This window comes from Protobothrops mucrosquamatus, unplaced genomic scaffold (assembly GCF_001527695.2).
Source record: "Protobothrops mucrosquamatus isolate PMUCROS unplaced genomic scaffold, P.Mucros_1.0 scaffold687, whole genome shotgun sequence".
Lineage (NCBI taxonomy): Eukaryota > Metazoa > Chordata > Lepidosauria > Squamata > Viperidae > Protobothrops > Protobothrops mucrosquamatus.
Window position 1 is genome coordinate 192,310 of NW_015386973.1, and position 21,428 is coordinate 213,737.

The window sequence follows — 21,428 nt, forward strand, 5'->3', positions numbered from 1 at the left end:
TTCTTCATCTTTAAGCTTAACAGATAACTTTTCATCTGTTTTTAACAGTATCTGGTCAAATTCTGTCTGTTCTTTATAAAATCCCATTGTTTTAACATCTTTTTCATATCTCGTTTGGATTTGCAAATATGGCCACCATGATAAATCAATACCTTGTTCTAGTAAATCTTGTCCGTCTTTCAATTTTCTTTCATTGTCCAAGATATCTTTATAGGTCACAACTTTGTCATAATTAATTAAATTTGGGTAAGCAAAAGCTTCCATTGTTGAAAGCAATCCAGGTATCTTGATATAAATTTTTGCTTTTATTTTTTCTCACTCTGAAAGAAATGCATTTCTTATAAAGTGGTTTTGAAAGTATCTATGTATTTTATTCTTCCCATACCACAGAAAGGCATGCCAACCAATTTGTAGATCATGCCCCTCTAGGTATAATAGTGTTTTATCTCTAAGCATTATCCATTCTTTAAGCCAAGTTAAAATAGATGCTTGGTAGTATAACGTCCAGTCCGGCAGTCCAAATCCTCCACTATCTTTCGCTTCTTGTAGCATTTTCAGTCTAATTCTAGCTTTTTTTTCTTGCCAGTATTTCAGTATTGTTGTATTCAGTTCATCAAAAAAGGCTTTTCCTAGTCTTACAGTAATCGTTTGAAATAGAAAGAGTACTTTTGGTAAGATACTCATTTTCTCCCCAGCATTGAAAGTTGTAAGTTTTTCCACTTTTCCAGATCCAATTTTATTTGTTTTAGCAATCTTACGTAATTATCTTCTTTTATTGTTACACATCTTGCTGTTAGATAAATTCCCAAGTATTTAACATTTTTAACTATTAGAAGATTTGTTTGGTTTTTTTGCTAGTTGGTTTTTTTGTTTTTCTGTTAGATTTTTTGTTAGCACTTTAGTCTTTTCTGTTTATTTTCAACCCTGCCACTTCTCCAAATTTTTCTATTTTTTCCTAAGTTTTGTGCTTGTTTCAAGCGGATCTTCCAATATAAAAACCAAGTCATTTGCAAATGCTTGTAGTTTATATTGTTCATCTTTTATCTCCAGTCCTTTAATTTCTATATCTTGTCTGATGTTTCTATTAAATACTTCCAGTGTTAGTATAAATAATAATGGAGATAGTGGGCATCTCTGTCTTGTGCCTTTTTTAATGTTAAAGTTTTCTGTAAAATCTCCATTTACAATTATTTTGTCTGTTTGTTTACAATAAATTGTTTTAATTACATTTATAAAGTTTTCTCCAAAATCCATTTCTACTAGTTGCTGAAACATAAATTGCTAGTTTACATTGTCAAACGCTTTCTGTGCATCAAGAAATATTAAAGCCATCTGTTTCCTTGGATGAATTTCATAGTACTCTAACACGTCAAGAATCATTTTTTTAATCTGTCTTTTAGGTAGAAAACCATTTTGGTCTGTATGTATAAATTCAGTCAAAAATTTCTTTAGTCTTTCTGCTATTATTGAGACGAAAATTTTATAATCTACATTTAATAATGATATTGGTCTATAGTTTTTTATTTGCGTTAGATCAGAGTCTTCTTTGGTTATTAAGGTAATATTGGCTTCAGTCCATGTATTTGGTATTTTAGCTTCCAAAAGTATTTCATTACACAGTACTTTCAATATAGGACTTAGTATAGCTTGTAATGATTTATAAAGCTCTGCAGGAAATCCATCTGGACCCGGAGTCTTATCTTTTTTTTGCCTTTTTATAGCCTCTATAACAGTGATGGCGAACTGCAACCCAAAACCCACTTATGCATCGTCGAGTGCCGGGTGGGTGTGGCCCATTGGCTGGGCATGGCCCATTGGCTGGGCGTGGCTGCAGTGGTAACGGCAGACTGGGTGGGACTAAAAAGTTCAATCAATCAATTCCAACTTTGCAAGATCTTTTTTTTCCCTCGTGAGAAGTTGAAATTGACTGATTGAACTTTTTTTTTTTTTGCACACGGCGGCAGAGGCCTAAAGTGAAAAGGTTTTATAAAACCCAGCTGAAGGCCTAGGACTGGGGCGATGGCACACGTGCCCACAGAGAGGGCTCTGAGTGCCACCTTTGGCACCTGTGCCATAGGTTTGCCACCACTGCTCTATAATCTCCATCATTGATATTTTCCCATTAAATATATTTTGAATATTCTCTGAGATTTTTAGTAAGTCTGCTTTTTTAAAATACTGTATTTTTTCTTTTGAATTTCCTCTGCATTGTAAAGTATCTCGTAATAGTCTTTGATGATTTTTTTTAACTGTATCATTTTGAAACTGTAATTCACCTTTTGAATCTTGCAGCTTAATTATCAGTTTTTTCTCTTTTTCTTTTCTCAGTCTATGTGCTAACCATCTCCCCGGTTTGTTGGCATTTTCAAAAAAGTTCTGTTTAGCCCTTTTAATCTATTGAGCCATTATTTCCGTCTCAGTTAGATTTAATTTGTATTTTATTATCTCCATTTGTTTCTTAAGTATTTTCTTTTGTGGGTCTATTTGTAATTCTGATTCTAACTTTCTGAATTCTTCCTTCAACTTTAACTGTTGTTGTTTCATTTCTTTATTCTTTTTAGCGGTATAGGTTATAGCCAACCCTCTGAAATATGCTTTAGCCGTATTTTGAAGCAATGTTTCTTCTTTCTTGTTTATTTTGAAAAAAAAATCCATTTCGTTTGTTGCTAGTTGTATAAATTCTTTTTCTTTCAATATAGATTTGTTCAAGGACCATCTTAATTTTTTCTTGGTTCCTCTCCAAGTCATCTTTATTGGGTTATGATCTACCATAACATTAGTTTCGATCTCAAGGCTTGGTCTTGTACAGCCAGAATTAGCCTTCTCTCTCTTTCTTCAACTTTTCTGCTCTTAGCCTTTGCTAAGTTATTATCTGCTTTCCGTTATATTTTTAAAGTACTGGCAATGTAATGCTTTGTCTTCCCATGCCTCATTTGGTCCTTCTTTTAGGCAACTTACTCAGTAGGCCTTCCTTGAATACTAGTTTCAATGTATCTCCTTCACTATCCTTCAGATATTCTTCCAATGCCCTTTTTTCTTTTTCAATCATCTTATTTACTTGTAACATTCCACACCCACCTATTTTCTCTGGTAAGCAGAGTCTTTCAACATCAATGCATAGATGAAGGGCAATATTTCATTGCCGCTATTTTTCTAGTCTTCCTATCCAAGGCCTTTAGTTCTGAGTCCAGTCCACTATTTCAGCTGTGTACCTAATGATTAGAATTACCCAGGTGTTGATTGCCTTGACGGTATTTCCTCTACTGAGTTTGGAATATAATCTTCACTCTCTTGATGTATTCATTTCTAACCCTTCTAATGTTCTTCATTTCATCTTTCTTGTAGGCTAGTTTGGTCTCTCCAATGATTAATAATATTATTATTATTGGTGGTAGTTTGTTACACAGTCAGCCAGATGTTCAGACTCAATTTGGCATTTTTGTCTGCCTATTGGGTCCTTCCGAAGGACCTGAGATAGGCAGATATGGATGTTTGATGGTGATAGAGGTACAATGATACATCATTGCAGGATGTAAGCTGTTCTAAGTAAAGCTGCCTTTTGCAATTGGCTGATGGTGAATTTGTCAATGCCGATGGTGTTCAAGTGGTGCTCCAGTTGTCTGGGAATTGCACCTAAGATGCCTATGATTATTGGTACTGCCTTTGTTTTTTGTCACAATTGTTTTATTTCTATCTGCAGGTCTTTGTATTTTGTTATCTTCTCCAGTTCTTTCTCTTCTATCTGTATGCCAGGTACTGCCACTTTCACTATCCAGTCTTTTTTTGTCTTTTTATTGACAGTTGTTAAGTCCGTGGTGTTATGTGGTAGATGCCCGTCTGTTTAAAGTCTAAATTATTATTTATTCTATCCCAACAACTGGGAGGTTCACAGGTGTTTTCTTTAAGAATTAGTTTGTCTATTTTGGTTGGAGTTTTCACACAAAAATGTTTCATTCAGAAATAAAATAGTATTCCTTATTTATCTCTCCTCTACAACCAATTAACAAAATGAAACATGCATATAGGAATTGTACTGAATAAATACAAAATAGGTAAAATATAAAATTTAGGCTATGCGATAATCTGCTTCAAATGATATTAATAGCCTTGCCCAACAGATTCAAATGGTCAAAGCAGGGATGTTGAATGGTGAACTGGGTTTGTCCCCAATTTCTTTATGGAAGGAACTGGCTTCTTGTACTGAAGACATTTTTTAAAAAAATAAGGCCAGCTTTTGAACAAGTCAACTGAGCGAGTATCTTCCATTTCGTCAAAGGAAAAGTAAGCTGTGCTTTCTTTGTAGCAGCACCTGCCCCAAAGATCCAGGTGGCTCCGATCTTATTACTTTTTTATAAGGCTCTGAAGACTTGGCTATTTCCAAGGTGTTCAGGTCAGGTTAAGCAAACACTATTATAAACAGGATTTTAGAACTGGAACATATTATTTACTTTAAGCATCATGGATTATACCATTTTATGAGATGAGTGCCCATATAAAATAGATAGGTAGGTAGGTAGGTAGGTAGGTAGATAGATAGATGATGGATGGACTGATGGATGGATGGATGGATGGATAAATAGATAAATATCAAAGTTCAGGGTGCTTCAAAAAGCAACTTGATTGAGGGCAGATCAGGGATCCAACATAGTATCTGAATAGAGAGATGGGGACTACCAAACAGATACTTGGAAATGAAAAAAGAAGCAGGTTTTCTCACTGCTTTTCTCCCCCTGAGATTCATTATGAGAAAATAAGATTTTTCAATCTACTTCTAGACTAAAATGAAAGTTAAAAATGTCCTTTACAGCAATAAGCAAAGGTTTCACCAAGTTTTTCAAAATATCCCTGTGAACAAGGTAGATAAATGTGAAGAAGAGGATCCAGAGAATGTGCAGCTTTTTATACAAGTGGTTGGTGACAACATATTTGAGAAAGGTCAAAGGGAATCACCAGTTAAGCATGAGGAAGTATAGTTAAGTAGTTAAAAAGGCCAATGTAATTATGTGCCATATTAACCGAAGCATAGCATACAGATCCAGGAAGTAACAGTTGCACTGTACTCTGCACTTGGCTGACTGTCATTGGAGTACTTTATTCAGTTTTACATATGTACCTTAAAACTAGTGAAGTTTTCAGAGAAGAGTTGCTATAATAATATAGAACTGGAAATCTGCCACAGAATGTTCAGTGGATTTCTACACTGACCAGAAATGACTTGTTAGGTCCCTTCCAACTAATACATTATAGTACCATATAACATTTTATCCATTGCTATTAAAATGCTCATAAATAAAATTAACATTATTTTTATTTAAATAAAATAAGCAAACTGATTTCAACAGTTTCAGCATTACCCTTCTCTTAAGTATGATTCTAATTTTAGACTGGTTGGTAATCAGACGAACTGGAGCACTCATGATTTCATGCTGAGAGCTTTGGATTGCATCTGCTTCTATTCTGATCATCTGCCAGTTGATTTCTTTAAATGTCAATACCTATAATAAAACATACATAAATTAATTAAACATTAAGTAGAGTTTATCTAAGTGTGTGTGTGTGAGAGACAATAAAGCAGGCATAGCTGATTCTCTTTTTGATTAGAGACTGCCAACTGGAATTCAGTTTAGATTTGTTCACTTTCATTCTTTAAGATTAAAAACTCAAATTTGTTATTCATAACTAAGAAAAAAAATCACATCCTAAATCAAGACAACAAAAAGCAAGTTTAAGAATGTAATGTTTAGGTTTGTGTATTTTGACTTTTGGATTTATTTTGTAACTGTTTAATGGTTATTATTATTTTTCTTTTATGTTGTGGGTTGCCAAAAATCTATGCATGATTGTGGCAAGGTACAATACACACATACTAATATATTTTTATTTGAAACTGTATGTGATTGATCTTTGGAACATTAATTAATCATTCACATATACATATGAGAAGGCAAGACACAGTAATCATCTACACCATTTTTTCTATTTAGGTCTTGCCTAAGTGAACTATGATTGTAATCTTTGAAATCAGGGAACATGAGTGTTACTCTCTTATTATAATACTCTTGTAACTGGAAGCATTCTACACCCAACATCAAATGTTGTTCAACAATGAGAGATTTGTCCAATCAGTTTTTAAAGCCATTTTAGCAATTATCACAAATTGTGGTAATGAACTTCACCAATCAATTATGTATCAAGTGAAGAAATATTTTCTTTAATCTTTATAAATCTCCTTCCAAACAAGTTCATTAGCTAATCTTGACCTGTTGTACTAATGTTTTGAGAAAAGACAAAAAATTCCAGATGCAGATGTACCAGAGCTTTGTATAAAGTCATGATATTATCGGCAGTTTTACTTTCAGTCTTTTTCACAAAAATTCCTAATACGTCTTTTGATTTTTTCAAAGTTGCCGTGTCAGCATTTTCATTAAATTATCCACTATGACCCAAATTTTATTCTTGGCTAGTTTCAGACAATTCTGATCTCATCAATCTATATGTGAAATTTTGCACCAACAAGAAATTGTTCCAAAACTCTTCATAATCACTTTTAATTTCATTAAGATGAATAATTTAACATAATCTGCAAACATGCAAATTTACTGTTTATAAAATAAGGTAAAAATAAGGTAAATGACAATGTAACTAATTTAAATGAATTCAAGTTTCCAGTATCAAGTAGATCACACTGTATCGTGTTGAAGAGACTAGCTGACAGCTCTTCAAATAAATCAGGTCACACTAGGAACGCTCTTTATTATAGTAAGGTAGAATAATAGAATAGTTAAAGCCTGTCCACATTTCTCGCTTTGCCATCTTTACCAAACAAAATAAGAACAACTGCCAGGAATCATTGGTTGACTTGGGTGGGCTATAGAAATTGGATGGATGAATGGATAAATAAATGCTGAGTTTCTTTCTCAGTTTTCCTCTTTTTCCATACTGTATACTTTTTCTGAAAATCCTCCCACCAACAGCTGGCTCATTTCTTCCCTATCCTCAAGATCAGCTCTATATTCCTTCACACTAGCAAAAGAGATCATAGAAACACTCTCATAAACTGAGAATTCCTGTTGAACTGATGAGGTCCTGGAAAATGGAAAAAAAGCAGATGTCATCACTATATGTGAAGGAAGAGGATCTAGGAAACTATAGATCTCTCATTTTGATATCTATAGTAGGAGACATCCTTGAATAACTTGTTGAACAGACTATTTGTAGGCAGGTAAGCTGCATTTAGGAGGAAGCAGCATCTGTTTGTCACAAACAAATCATGCCGGATTAACCATATCTTCTTTGACAGAATTATTAGCTTACTAGATCACAGGAATAACAGAGATTTAGTAAACCGAGAACTCAGCAAAGCCTTAAATATAATCCTTCAGCATTTTCTCCTTAATAAATGGTAAAATATGGGCTAAATGGTACCACTAATACATGAATTCACAATCATGTATTGAACAACTGTACCCAAACAGTGTTCATTATTGGCTTCATTGGAGCTTAAAAGGAAGTACTGAATGAACTATGCAAAATGCAGAGTCTAGGTCATGGGAGAGCTCAGAGAACACCAATAACTCCACAAATCATGGAAGTAATAATTCATTTTATTCTGTTCTAGTCAAAGCTTACTGGGAATAATGTGTGCAGTTCTGGGTACCACAATTCAAAAAAGTACAATGCCATACTCAAGCATATTCAGAACAGGGATAGCAAGAAGATAAGGGGTCTGGAAATCAAGCCCTATGAGAATTATCTGGGTCTATTTAATCTGTAGAAAATATAAATGAGGGACAGTAGAACAGTAGTCTTCAATATTTGAAACGTTGTCACAAAAAACAGGGAGTAGATTTATTTGCTATTGCCCCAGAAAGCAGGACTAGAATCAGTTTGTAAAAACTGCAAGAAAATAAGTTCAGACTAGACATTATCATACACTAGTTTGATGTTTTACCATACAGTGAAACAGACTGCCAAACAAAATAGTGAATTCTCTTTCACTAGAAGTCTTCAAACAGAGATTGAATGATTTTTAAAAGATGCTATAGTGTATTCTGCATTGAGAAGTAGCTTGGGTCAGATGACCTCTAAGGTGCCTACCAATTTTTAAAAAATCTATAATTCTATGATTATAAGATCATATATCTGAAAATTGCAATTCCAGGTGCTTAAGCCTAATTTTCTTGAATAAAATAACATGTCAGGATTTAAATGTATAGTATGTTCCCATGGTGGCACCAAAAGTAATAGTGTGCTGCTAACATAGTCCTTGATTCCTATCAAGACATCTGCCTCATCCTTTTAAGATTATTTTATTAAAAGCAGAAATCAAAGTTGCAAAGCAAACCAGTAATCTCCAGCATAACATGCATTTCCAGCAATGCCTCTGGAACCACATATATCCCAGAGAATCTTAGAAAATAAAATGGTGAATTCTGATAAATCAAGATAACCAATGTATAGGAGCTGCAACTTAGCCTCCCCACTTCTGAAAACCTAGAATGTGTATGTTTATTTAATTATTTTTGTAACTCATCCTAATTAAAAGACTGGGCATGTACCTGAACAACATGACAACACAAAACTTCACACACCACACATAATCAGAGCTGAAATGACACAGAAATGTTACTGGAAGTGGAATGGCTCAATTTTTTTCATCCCTTTTTTTTTTAAAAAAAATATGGAAATGTTAAGGATGAAGATAGGAAATAGGAGATTGAAATGTTCCAGAAATTGGTTGTTCCCATTTTCTCCTTTAAAACTATTCAGAACCTGAAAACCTTTTTTTTTTTTTTGGCATTTTGGTCTTGTGATCAAAGTTTCTTGAGGAGGACTGCATTTAGTTTCTCTGATGAATGGCCCTATCACCATAATGACTTTCTGGGAGTACCCCTAATGTGCTCCCAAATCTAAATGAGCCCACTGACTGCAAAAGTTTGGGCTCCTGGATTTGCTGCAACAGATTTGTTCTTTATGTTTACTATTTTCTCCAGAATACTAACAGATTTCCCTAAATGCCATCCATGGAGGATATTACATATACAGGCACTTAGATGCTCTATAGCAGCGATGGTGAACCTTTTAGAGACCGAGTGCCCAAACTGCAACCCAAAACCCACTTATGCATCATCGGGTGCCGGGTGGGTGTGGCCCATTGGGTGGGTGTGGCTACGGTGGTAACAGCAGACTGGGTGGGACTAAAAAGTTCAATCAATCAGTTCCAACTTTGCAAGATCTTTTTTTCCCCGTGAGAAATTGAAATTGACTGAACCTTTTTTTTTTGCACATGGTGGCGGAGGCCTAAAGTGAAAAGGTTTTATAAAACCCAGCTGAAGGCCTAGGACTGGGGTGATGGCGCGCGTGCCCACAGAGAGGGCTCTGAGTGCCGCCTCTGGGACCCGTGCCATAGGTTCGCCACCACTGCTCTATAGTCCTGATTTCTATGACATTGAGATTCCTTTTGCAACTTATTTTGTTTCCTAAATACTTGTCAAGGCCCATTAAAGGCTTTCAAAAGCATAATTTCACAAGCAAATTAGTTCATAAATGAAGAAATGATATTCCTCCCTTTAATCAGGAATTTGAACAGCATGGTAATTATACTGTAATAACATGAGAAGCTTTTCAAAAAGTGCAAATATGTGAAAAGGCATGAGATAACAATTGAATTAGTAGCAAGCGTATGATTGAGCTGTACTCATATGTAAATGGTAGCAAGTGACTTAAGATGGTTAGCCACTACAAAATAATTTTAATATTAAAATAACTATATAAATGCTGATCAGTCTTGGTTAGGCTCACAAGCTAAGCAGGGCTGAATGGGAGGTCACCAGAACTACCAGAGCTATAGGCTAACTGGCAAATTAGAAGACAACTGTGATTACATATGTCTGTATAGCTAAACAAAACTATAAAGACATTATTTAAATGTTAGTATTTATATAATGCTAAATAAAAAAAGTGGATTCTGCTACAATTATTTTTCTATGAGTGAAATAGATATGCAAAAAATAAAGTCTCACTGTAAACATTGGGAAGAAGAAAAATAAGATTTACCTCTCCACGCTGTGATTCTTGTATTCGAGTAAATCTTAGATCATCGTGTTCCCACTTTGCATTTACACTATATATTCTCAACTGAGAAAGTTCAAATGAAGCATTGAAAGCTTTTGCTCCAATTCGGATTATAATGGAGTTTACAGAAACAGATATGCCTTCTACAACTTTCTCAGCAAAACCATATTCACTGGCAAAATAAAATGCAGGGATTTAAATTAGACTTTAGTGTACATGAATGAAACATTTAGCAATTGGTCAAAATGAAGACAATATATGTACTGGTGTAGATAAGACATCAGATCTCACTAAATCCAGAACAGATTAAAGATTGCTAAAGAATCCAATTCAAGGAGTCAAATAAATAAATAGTGAATTGCTTAGATAAAGCAGATATGCTAGTTGGTAAACACCCCCCAAAAACTGTATCTAATTAGCTTTTTATTGATATTAGCTTCACAATTCTGAAGTTGGTCATGCACAATAAAACTGTAGTTTCCATTGCAAATTATTTGGCATTTTCTTGTGTTTCATGGAAATATTATGCTAGAGCAATGCAAAGGTTTTCATTGCTTGCTGTATAAAGGCAGTTTATACTTATGATTTCCTGGAGTAATAAGATTATATGCTGTAGAACAATTTAAGAAGTTCAAATTAGAGAAGATATAACCACTGCCACAGTTGGTGGCAGACATTTTATATTAATAAAAGTAGTCCAGGATATAGAGAAGCCATAAGTTGGAAAGGAGCTTAAAGGTCATCCAGTTCAATCCCTTGCTCAGTTTAGCAGTCCTATAGAACAATGTTTCCCAACCTTCACAACCTTTAGATGTGTGGGTTTCAAATACAGGTAGTCCTCAACTTAGGACCACCAATTTTCTGTTGCTAAGTAAAACAGTTGTGAAGTGAATTTTGTCCGATTTTATTATCTTTCTTGCCACAGCTGTTAAGTGAATCAATGCAGTTGTTAAATTAATCTGGCTTCCCCATTGACAGAAGGTCGCAAAAGGTGAACCCATCACCCCAAGACACTGCAACTGTCATAAATATGAGTAAGTTGTCAAGAATTCAAATTTTGATCATGTTACTATGGGGATGCTGCAATGGTTGTAAGTGTGAAAAACAATCACAGGTCACTTTCTTCAGTGCCATTGTAACTTTGAATGGTCGCTAAATGAACTGTTGTAAGTTGAGGACTACCTATACCAGAATTCTAAATAAACCACAGCCATTGCATAGAATGACCTAAATTATCTCTGGTAGGTTGCCATCAAGTTCCCATTTGAAAACCTCCAACAATAAAACATATACTAGGATCATGCATCCCTTTAGATTAAAAAACAAAAGGATACCCATTTACATACCACCTGTCTGCCATTCTTAAAGCAACAGTGCTTTTTCCCAAGAACACATGGCTATATCTAATAGCTGCTGAGTGAACTAAGGAAAATATATGCTTTGTTCAAGGAATGCAGACAGATACTACATGTGTTATTAGTAAGCTCTCTGCACCACTTTCCCCCCTTAGATCTGCAGAGCACTTAAAATTTCCTTCTGCTTTGAGCAGATTATTCCGTCGGTTAAGATCTTACTGTAAAGAAATCCCTCATAATATTCAGCCTGAATTTTTCAATTCCAGTCTTGGTTTGGTTTTATTCCTCTCTACAGTGGTACCTCGGTACTCATCATTAATTGATTTTAGGAGGTTTGTGTACTAAAAACAATGAGTACCAAACCACATGACTTAACATGTGACCCTTTGTTTCAGCTGGAAAGGGTAGCAAGTCACAAGGCAGCTGACAGCAACAAGTTCTAGCTTGTGCATCAAGTACCAAACAAATGATGAGTACTGGAACAAAATTTTTGCATCAAAATGGGTTGAGTACCAAATTCTATGAGTTTTAAATCAGTCAACTTTCAAGAGAGTAAAACTATCTTCTCTTCCATGGAACAGTCTTTTAGTTATTTGTAGGCCACTATCATATCCCCCCTCCCCCAGTCTTCTCTTTCACAAGCTAACCATACATATTTTTAATTACCAAATGGTATTATGTTTAAATTATAACCAATTTGTTTCTTATACATACCATGTTTTCCCCAAAATAAGACCCGGTCTTATTTTATTTTTTTTGTCTCCAAAAGAGGCACCAGGTCTTATTTTCAGCGGGTGTCTTTTCCACTCATCTCGCGGGGCAGCATCAACAGCCCCAGCCAGCCAGCCCACTTCTGTGGCCGAAGAAGCAGCTTCCTTCTGCAGCTGAGAATGGAGCTCTGGCCTGCAATTCGCAGTCAGAAGGTTTTCCGGAAAGACCTCTGGCTGCAAAATGCAGGCTGGAGCTCCATTCTCAGCTGCAGAAGGAAGCTGCTCCTTTGGCCACAGAAGTGGGGCGGTGAGGCAAGTGTCGATCCATGGGAGAAGCTCCAACCCCCCACCCTAGCTTGATTTTTAGGCATGTGCCTCGGCCCAAAACTAGGGCTTACCTTTGGGGTAGGGCTTATATTAGGCCCACCCCCAAAAATCAAGTTAGGACTTATTTTCAGGGAAACACATTATTGTATACATTCCACCTTTATCACTTAAATGATTAATAATAATTTACCTTTGTCCTGATGCAGTTGCTATAGGTGATGGTCCATTTGGGTCACGAGGTTCATCACATGTACTCATTTCCATTATTACTTTATCTAATGACTGGGAAATACAGGCAAAAAAAATAATTGAATTGTTTTATTTTTTTAAAAATCAATTTACCTAATCTATTCATGCATAATGGCTGGGTAAAGTTTTAGCATAAAACTCTCTAAATACTGCAGGTTGTTAAGAAAACTGTTAATACTGTACCTAATAGATTTTAAAGAAAGATATCTAATTACAGCAATTGTTCAATTTGGTTATCATGAACATATATATATTGTACAATATTATGCCCATCTATAATAGTAATTTGCTAGTTTTGAATAATTGTATGCAAACTAACTTCAATTAAATTAAAGCTGTTAAAGAAATGCTCAATAGCCACAGTTGAAACATGTTTCAAATTGCATTCCATGCATGTCATTTAAGCAGCCAATGCCATATACAATGAAAACACTAAAACACACAATCTTAAAATGGTTCTCTGGATCTTGTTATATTATTACTTGTAATAATTTATTTCTTATAGCAATACCAGGTACAAAGTTGGGCTTCAAAAATACATAAAATATTAAGATACATAAAATGGTAACATCCATGAACCAAAATAGTGTTGTATGTATAGCCAATGAGAGTCTGTCATAACATACACTTTAGGGCTACTAAGTACAGTCAAACTCTTCAACAATCTGGCAGCTATACTATGGTAAGACCACATTAAGCTAATCTAATTTTTAAGAAAGACTATTGCCTTAGGCAATACCTAGCAATTTATCAGACTACAGTTTAAAAAGAAACCCTCCCGAGATATTTAGGCTCAACTTCCTTACTCAAAACTGAAAAACTCAAATATTATCAAATACCACAGGTGAATGAGAAGCCAAGTTAAAAGGAGAAATTTGAAAATGCAAAGATATACTTTTATAATTTCCAAGCAAATGGTAGTTATAACCAGTCCTTGGAGTTACAGCCATCCTAGCACCCCCACAGTGATGATCTTGGCACTTGGCAACCCTTTCACACTTATGACTGGCTGCAGTGCCCCGTGATCATGTAATTGTTTACGGCCTTCCCTAACAGCTTGCCACAAGCAAAGCAAATTAAATCAATAATATTTATTCAGTAATGATCAGCAAAATTTAAAAGAATGAAAACCGAGTGAAACAAATAACATCTAGCAAAATAAATCACATAGAATAACATTCACTCCTCTATTACTACGTTCATACATTTGTTATCCAGATGATAAATCTAAAATATTGATAGACATAAAATAAAAATTATATATATCCTCTAACAATTATAAGTTAACATGTATCAAACCAAAAGTAGTATTTAAAACAACCATTTATTAATGTCTTTAACCAATTATGTTTTACTTTCATCCCAGCAACAGAAAATTTAGCTACTGCATGTATTATTAAGGGATTTTAAATCCTGAAGGAGAAGCTTCATGTAAAATTCATCTGGCCTCCCACATGCAAAGTCAATGGGTAAACCAGCAGGGAAGACTACAAATTGCTGTGTAAATCTCCTCAATCTGCACACTCTCCACAGACTTCTCTATGCTCATGCCAAGCTAGACACTCACACATCCCTTGTGCACATTCCATAACCTTTCCTCGCACCATCACATGCATCCTTATGCGCCCTTCCTGAAGCTTGCTGTGTCAGTCTTACACCCTCATACAACCTGTTGTACCTTCCTCCACTCAGCAGCAGCCACTTACCTGCCTGTCAGCCTACTTGTAAGACACTTGAGATTTGCAATTTGCAATATCTTGTGGAATTCCAGCAGGAAGTTGCCTCATCTAATACTATGAGATTCAGTTAATGATGGCAACTGGAATTGCATTACCATCACTAAGCAATGTAGTTGCACTTTACAACCATGTCACTTAATGACAGAAATTCCATCCCAATTGTGGTTGTAAATTAATGACTACCTCTACTGCTGCCATTTAGTTATTTTGACAATTTGCCTCTTAGTGAAACTTTACAGCAGTCCTCAATTTATAACAGTAATTGAGTAACTGTCTCTTGCTACAGGGACAGTGTATAAAGGCTTGTGGAAGGTGCGCGAGGATGTGAGAGAGATGTGGTAAGGCTTATGGAGGGTGCACGGGAATGTGCAAGCATGCAGAGGATGTGAGGGAGATGCAAGGAGAGCTGGGGGGAGTGCACACGGGTGCCTGGTGGTGCGTGAAGGTGCGAGAGAAGCAGGGTGAAGCTCAGTGTGTGTGAGGATGCAAGCAAGGTATAGCGAGGTTTGAGGAGGTGCACATGGGTATGAAGAAGTGCACGTATGAGGATGCAAGAGAGGCATGGCAAGGCTCAAGGCTGCAGCTTAACTGTGAGCAACTGGCCAGTGTAGCATGAAAGCAGAGACTGGGGGAGGGTGCGTGGATGAAGGACATTTACTTCATCGACTTACAACCTTCCCTACTGGCTTCCTCACTGCCTTTCTTGGGAGGCCGGTCGAGAAGGACAAAAATGGTGATCATGAAACCATGAGCCATTGCAACTGATCATAAGTATGAGCTGCTTACCAACCACGTAAATTGCAAACACATGATGGGAATGCTGAAATAGTCAGATCTGTGAGGACCAGTCATAACTACCATTTGTTCAGAACCATTGTAACTTTGAACAGTTGCTGAATGAGTGGTCATAAGTCGAGTACTATTGCAATGCAAATGTTATTTCAATTATTTTTGTGACTTCCAGAAAATGATAATCTATATACATTTTACTTTGAAAATCACAGGGAAGTGGCTGTATTCAAAACTCACCAAACAGATTGGATGTGTTTTCAATTTTGTCCATGGTATCTGCAATGGAAAACAAATGCAAGAGAAAATATTGTTAAGCAATAATGAACTTTATCTTCAGAAAAGAAAGAAAATGAGGCAAAAGGGACATATAATTTTGTCTACATCAATAAAAACAAAATCAAATTATCTCTATTGTTTCCAGGATAAAATTCAGGGAGGGAGGGAGGGAGGGAGGGAGGGAGGGAGGGAGGGAGGAAGGAAGGAAGGAAGGAAGGAAGGAAGGAAGGAAGGAAGGAAGATATCTGATATGGCCACAAAGTATTCTATATAGACAAAATAGGGAAAAATCATCTTCAGCTAATTTCTGGGGTATCATACCTGCTGTTATTCATACTATTCATGGCTGTGATGGGAAATGGATTCAAAAATCCATCAGGAGAGGTAGCTCTTTCTTCAAATAAGCTGCAACAACTGTAATCCACCTTTATTTGGTTATGCATTCACTTCCTTTTGCCCAGATCCATATATTACAAGAAATTTATTTTTATTTTATTTATTTCTATCCACCTTTATTATTTTTACAAATAACCCAAGGCAGCAAACATATGTAACTTCCCCCTATTTTCCCCACAGCAACAACCCTGTGAGGTGAGTTGGACTGAGAGGAAGTGCCTGGCCCAAGGTCACCAAAATGGCTTTCATGGCTAAGGCAGAACTTGAACCCATGGTTTCCCGCTTTCTAACTTAATTTCTTAACCACTAGACCAGTGGTCTCCAACTTTTCCTGCTTTGCAGACCAGCGGTGGAGGGGAGAAGCGATGGCTCCCGCAGCCCAGTTCTGAATAGGCTGCAGCCCAGTAGTGGGTTGCGGTCCGGGGGGGGGTTGGGGAACCATGCACTAGACCAAAACTTTATTCATTTTATTCTATGCAATAATATCTCTATTATTACATAGTTCATTTTACAGTCCCTAAATGCCCCCCTTCTATAAATGTTTGGTGTCTATGATGGATATATTGAGTGACAGAGAAAAGAAATGAAAGATAAAAAGCTACCAGAGAAAGACAGAAGAAAAAAAATGTGATAAAAGTTTGATTCTTTTGAAAGAATTCTGGACTTTACCTCAAAATTGAAGGCTTCAAAAATAAGCCACAAAGGAGGAAAAATGGTTAACTAAATCCTATTTTAACAAGACCATTCTATATCATGCTATTTATTACAAAAATGGAACAGAATGTTTCATGGCTGCTGTTTCCTTTATTACAGTTTATTGAGCTTAAAAAGGGTTTAAACCCATTTCAAATACTGGTTTCAAATTATTTTAAGAGCAACATGAATAAAAATTGTCCAAATTCCTTAATAAAATAGTGATTTACTCACCCTAATAGAAGCTTTATTACAAAACACTTTGTTGATGGAAAGCCAAGTGGGAAGGTCTAGCATATTCTGAAGTACTTCTTCATCAAGCTCTATATTGGTTACCTGACCTTCACCTTTCAGTGTGCTCAAGTTGATTTTATCAGGTGATAGATTTTTGGTGAACCTAAAAATAAACATACATAGACATCAAAGTTACTTCCCTAAATAATTTACAGAACTGAACATTCATGTAAACAAACAAATAAATACTATAAATAAGTGTTCTGGAAAGTATTGAAAATATCAATTATGAGGATTATTAAACATTTGCTTTAGCATCTTAAACAGATAAACATTTCACCATTTCAACTAATTCACCATGAAGATTTTTTTGTTGCACATGGAAAATTCTTTGATTTAATTATTTTTTTTAAGTGAAATCCCACAAAGTTTTTACAAACTATGAATGGAGATCAATTCATAAAACAAATATCTGGAAAAGGATGGACAAAAAGTTGAAGACAGAGCAATAGCAATAGCACTTAGGCTTATATACCGCTTCGCAATGCTTTACAGCGATTTACAGAATCAGCATATTGCCCCCAACAATCTGGGTCCTCATTTTACTGACCTCAGAAGGATGGAAGGCTGAGTCAATCTTGAGCCAGTGAGAATCAAACTGCCAAACTGCTGGAAACCGGCAGTCAGCAGAATTAGCCTGCATTACTGCATTCTAACCACTGTGCCACCACAGCTCATGTTTGGATGGAACTAATGTTTCTCAAGAAAAGCAAATTGAGAAGTTTAAGGAACAAAGAAATGCATGAATGAGTGAAGAAATGGTGAAAACTAGTGATTGCAAGGATAGAAAGTATTAACAGATATGGTGTATAGTGCTACGTGAAACTATATTCAGTTAAATTTCCTTTTCTTTTCTTTTAATTCCCATTTTTAATTCCTTCTTCTCGCTACTTGTCACTCACTGTCTACATTTTGCATAATGCTGCTTACTCAGAATAGCATGATGTGTTTGTATGCTGTATTGGCCAAAAGAAAATAAGCTATAGTAATTCAAGTGGGTTATTTAAACAAAAAGCACTTTCTGATCAAATGTGATCAGATCTTCTGTCAACATCTACCCAGTAGAAAAAAATAATAAAAATTCTTAATCACTGAATGACAGACGCTTAATCACTGAATGACAGAAGTATTCATCTTACATTATCAAACATAAACATCTTCCATAGATCTTTATATCAGCCCATTCAGTTCTTCATTTCTCCATTTTGGACAGTTGCAGAACAGTAATTTGGGAAATTCAGTAATAGTTTAGTTATATCCAGTCACTTAAGAGCATACTTGTCTTTTCCTTGAACTGGGGCTGTCATTGCAAATCTTTATTTCTGTCAATTTATATGGCTGCCCATCTCACAAATGTGATTCTAAATAGATGACATGAATTAAAAATTATTTAAATAAAATGTCTTTGTTATATTTGAGCAGATACATATTTGTACTGCTACACTTTTAAGTAGAGCATGTTGATGGAAAAGATGAAAACAATTCTGTATTTTAAAATTAAATTTTAAAATTTTAAAATTAAATGCCACATAAACTATAGAATTCTGCATAAGAGGGTCAAATAGAGTGTGGGGAAAATAAGGCTTGCCTGAGAATTTAACTCAAAAAAATGCCAAGTTAGATATCATTCTTGAATATCAAGACATTTAAAGATGGCAATAGTTAGGCTAACTCTAAGTCAGGGGTAGGCAACCTTGGCTATGCTGGCTCAGGAATTCTGAGAGTTGAAGTCCAGGAGTCATAAAAGAGTCAAGGTTGCCTGCCCCTGCTCTAAGTGAAAGAGTACTGAGTGCATTGGAACTGACATTTTGATTTTATCAAGAGTCAAGTAAATTTATGACAATCCCCTTAACTGCCTTGAAACCTAAAGGTCAGTAGTCACACCATTTTTGGGAATGCCTTATTTCACTATGGAAATCATGACGTAAATGTATCTGCATAATCCTTAGCATAAGAATTTTTTATTAAGGGTCATCATTTAACCTGCATGCTAGTAAAGCAACATAAAAGCATTACAATAGTGATCACTTTATTATTTAAATAATTGTTCACAGGAAAAAAATAGAATGAAGAAAAATCATCACACCCAGTTTCTTGCAATCATGCAGAACTCTCCACTAATACACTTAAATTCATATGATCTAGTGGACTCAGAATGACAAAGACAATGAAGTGCACCACATAAAGGAGTATTTAAAACAAACACAGAAGTCAAACATTTTAAACAGTTTTGTCTTGAACATAGTAAAAAAAATAGCTTTTTCATAATTACATATAATCTATTTCAAAATTTCAGTGTTTTCTTTTTATTAAAAATGCCTCTTAAAATACTGTTTTTTGGATTACAATTTTAAAAGAATCTCATTTTTAAAGTGTGAGTTGAAAATTTAATAAAGAAAATGCATTTATTTTTTGCTATGCATCTTTAGGTGTACAATACACCAAGCCAAATTCAGAATTCATGGGAAAAAGACATTTGATCATCTTGGAACTGCTTCATATTGCTTCAGTCTAACAAAGGCATGCATGCTTAGGAAATAATCGTAACCATTATTGTTTATATCATTTTATTGATATTTCACTTTACTTTATCATAAAGCTTATGCATTCAGGAAAACTGTCATTCAGTCAGAAATGGAAAACTACTTTATTATTTGCTCCAGATGTTTAGTTTATATGAACCCATCAAAATATTGACTGGTTATTAATATACATAATTTCACTATTGTCAGTAAAATAGATTATTCTTCCCATCTTATGCTACATGCTCATTCTTCAGTTTTCCCTAATGTTACCAGCTATTCTATCTATAAATGAAGAGTCCCTCTGAATTCCATTTTAAGCAGATATACAGGATTGTACACCAACAGCATATTCAAAACTTACATCTTTATTCAGTCTGACTTCTTCACTGCAATGTTTAGTGTCAACCCAGTTATCTGTTCAAATCCATAAATCAATATATTTCAAGAAATGGTTGTAAAAACCAAACCAAAAGTACAAATCAGTTGACCAAATGTAAAATACTTAGTTCTTATTATTTCTTTAGTTTTGCAGAAATAGATGTACATCCTACTCTAACCTGCCTCCAGAAGCGGTGAATGCTCCAACACTGGAAGTTTTTAAGAAGAGACTGGACAGCCATTTGTCCGAAATGGTATAGGGTTTCCTGCCTGAGCAGGGGGTTGGACTAGATGACCTTCAAGGTCCCTTCCAACTTTACTATTATTATTATTATTATTATTATTATTATTATTATTATTATTATTATTATTATNTTAGCATTTCAAAAAGCATCCTCAAATTACCTCATTCACTATCATGCCCACCTCTGAACCGTGTTATATATACTATTGTAAAAAGACATTACTTAGTTAACATCTACACGAGATGCACAAACACCATCGCTTCAAACGCATAGCATATAAACGATTTATAAAAACTGCTCAGCAATTCTCCTTCCTTTCAGCTACAACTAAGGAAGCAGGGAGGGAACGCAGTGCTGAATCACAACCTACAGCAACGCGTTTTCCAGCAGGCTAGCTAGCAGTCATCCCTACTACATAAACCTGACATCTCCAGACTCGTCTTTAAGAGACAATATGCACGGTGACATCAGCTAAGTCGCCGCTCGCTCCTCCTACAGACAACGTGTCAAGTATAATTTACGATCCACCCACTCTTCGCCTGGGCACTTTCCTGGACCCACAGTGTTCTAGAGACAAGCTGTTCAATTGAGCGTCCCGCTGTACTGGCAGGTTACGGATAAATAACTCGGGCAATTAAGCTTTATCTCGACCTCCTCTCTGCACCGGTAGAATGAGCCGCGAAGGCCTTCCAGAGTGCGGCAAGAAAAGCCCCCGGGTGGGTCCTTCCATGGAGAAGGCACCTCCCCCGCCCCCAGAATTACTCCCCTCGGCTGTATGGTACCAAGGCAAGCTCAGCCCTTCGGGCTCCTAGCGCTCGCCCTCGCTCTCGCCCCCGCGAATTCAAAATTAGCGTTGTATTTTCTGACATCTAGCACTCCCCAAACCACCGAGAAACAAGCAAAGAGCGACCCGCAGGACCCCTTCAGACGTTTTCCAGGACTTTGAACCTCGCGACTGAAGAAAATGGATGCTTTAGGCTCCCCTCCAGCTCTTCCGTTGCCGAGTCGTCCTGCCAAGCGCTGAAAAAGAACACCGAAATCCGCCCCTCGTGAGGAAAAGCGCCCAGGGTACCGACCTGGAAAGGTGCTTAAGGATCTGCTTTTTGATAATGCCCGCCATGGTCCGCTTTCGCGTCTCAGCTCGTCGCCCGGTTCTTCAGGGAAAGGCGGTGATTGCTTGGCCCATCCCCGCGCGGGACTCCTCCATCCCCGAGACAGGCAGCGCAGCCGCTTTTGCTCACACTCTTCCCGGCCCCACCGCCATCTTGATTGCAGTAGAGCCAGCTGACAGGCTGAGCTTGATGGGGCGGGGATAAGGGAGGCACGAGCCGGTGGATGCGCCGCCCGTCTCTCGGCTGCTACTACTGTATTCGAG

The 21,428-nt window shown here is 36.2% G+C and overlaps 1 protein-coding gene across 1 annotated transcript in view; it reads right to left on the reverse strand.

The window, feature by feature from the left end:
* The window catches only part of UHRF1BP1L (UHRF1 binding protein 1 like), a 55,939-nt gene extending 34,640 nt beyond the window's left edge, over positions 1 to 21,299 (reverse strand). Inside the window, exons 1-6 of the mRNA XM_015818150.1 lie at positions 21,130 to 21,299; positions 16,846 to 17,008; positions 15,484 to 15,522; positions 12,657 to 12,748; positions 10,057 to 10,246; positions 5,355 to 5,495 (exon numbers count right to left, since the gene is read on the reverse strand). Of these exons, the coding sequence (XP_015673636.1) occupies positions 5,355 to 5,495; positions 10,057 to 10,246; positions 12,657 to 12,748; positions 15,484 to 15,522; positions 16,846 to 17,008; positions 21,130 to 21,173 (669 nt within the window). The 5' untranslated portion in view covers positions 21,174 to 21,299. The remainder of the gene's footprint in view (positions 1 to 5,354; positions 5,496 to 10,056; positions 10,247 to 12,656; positions 12,749 to 15,483; positions 15,523 to 16,845; positions 17,009 to 21,129) is intronic.
* Between the last annotated feature and the right edge of the window lie 129 nt (positions 21,300 to 21,428).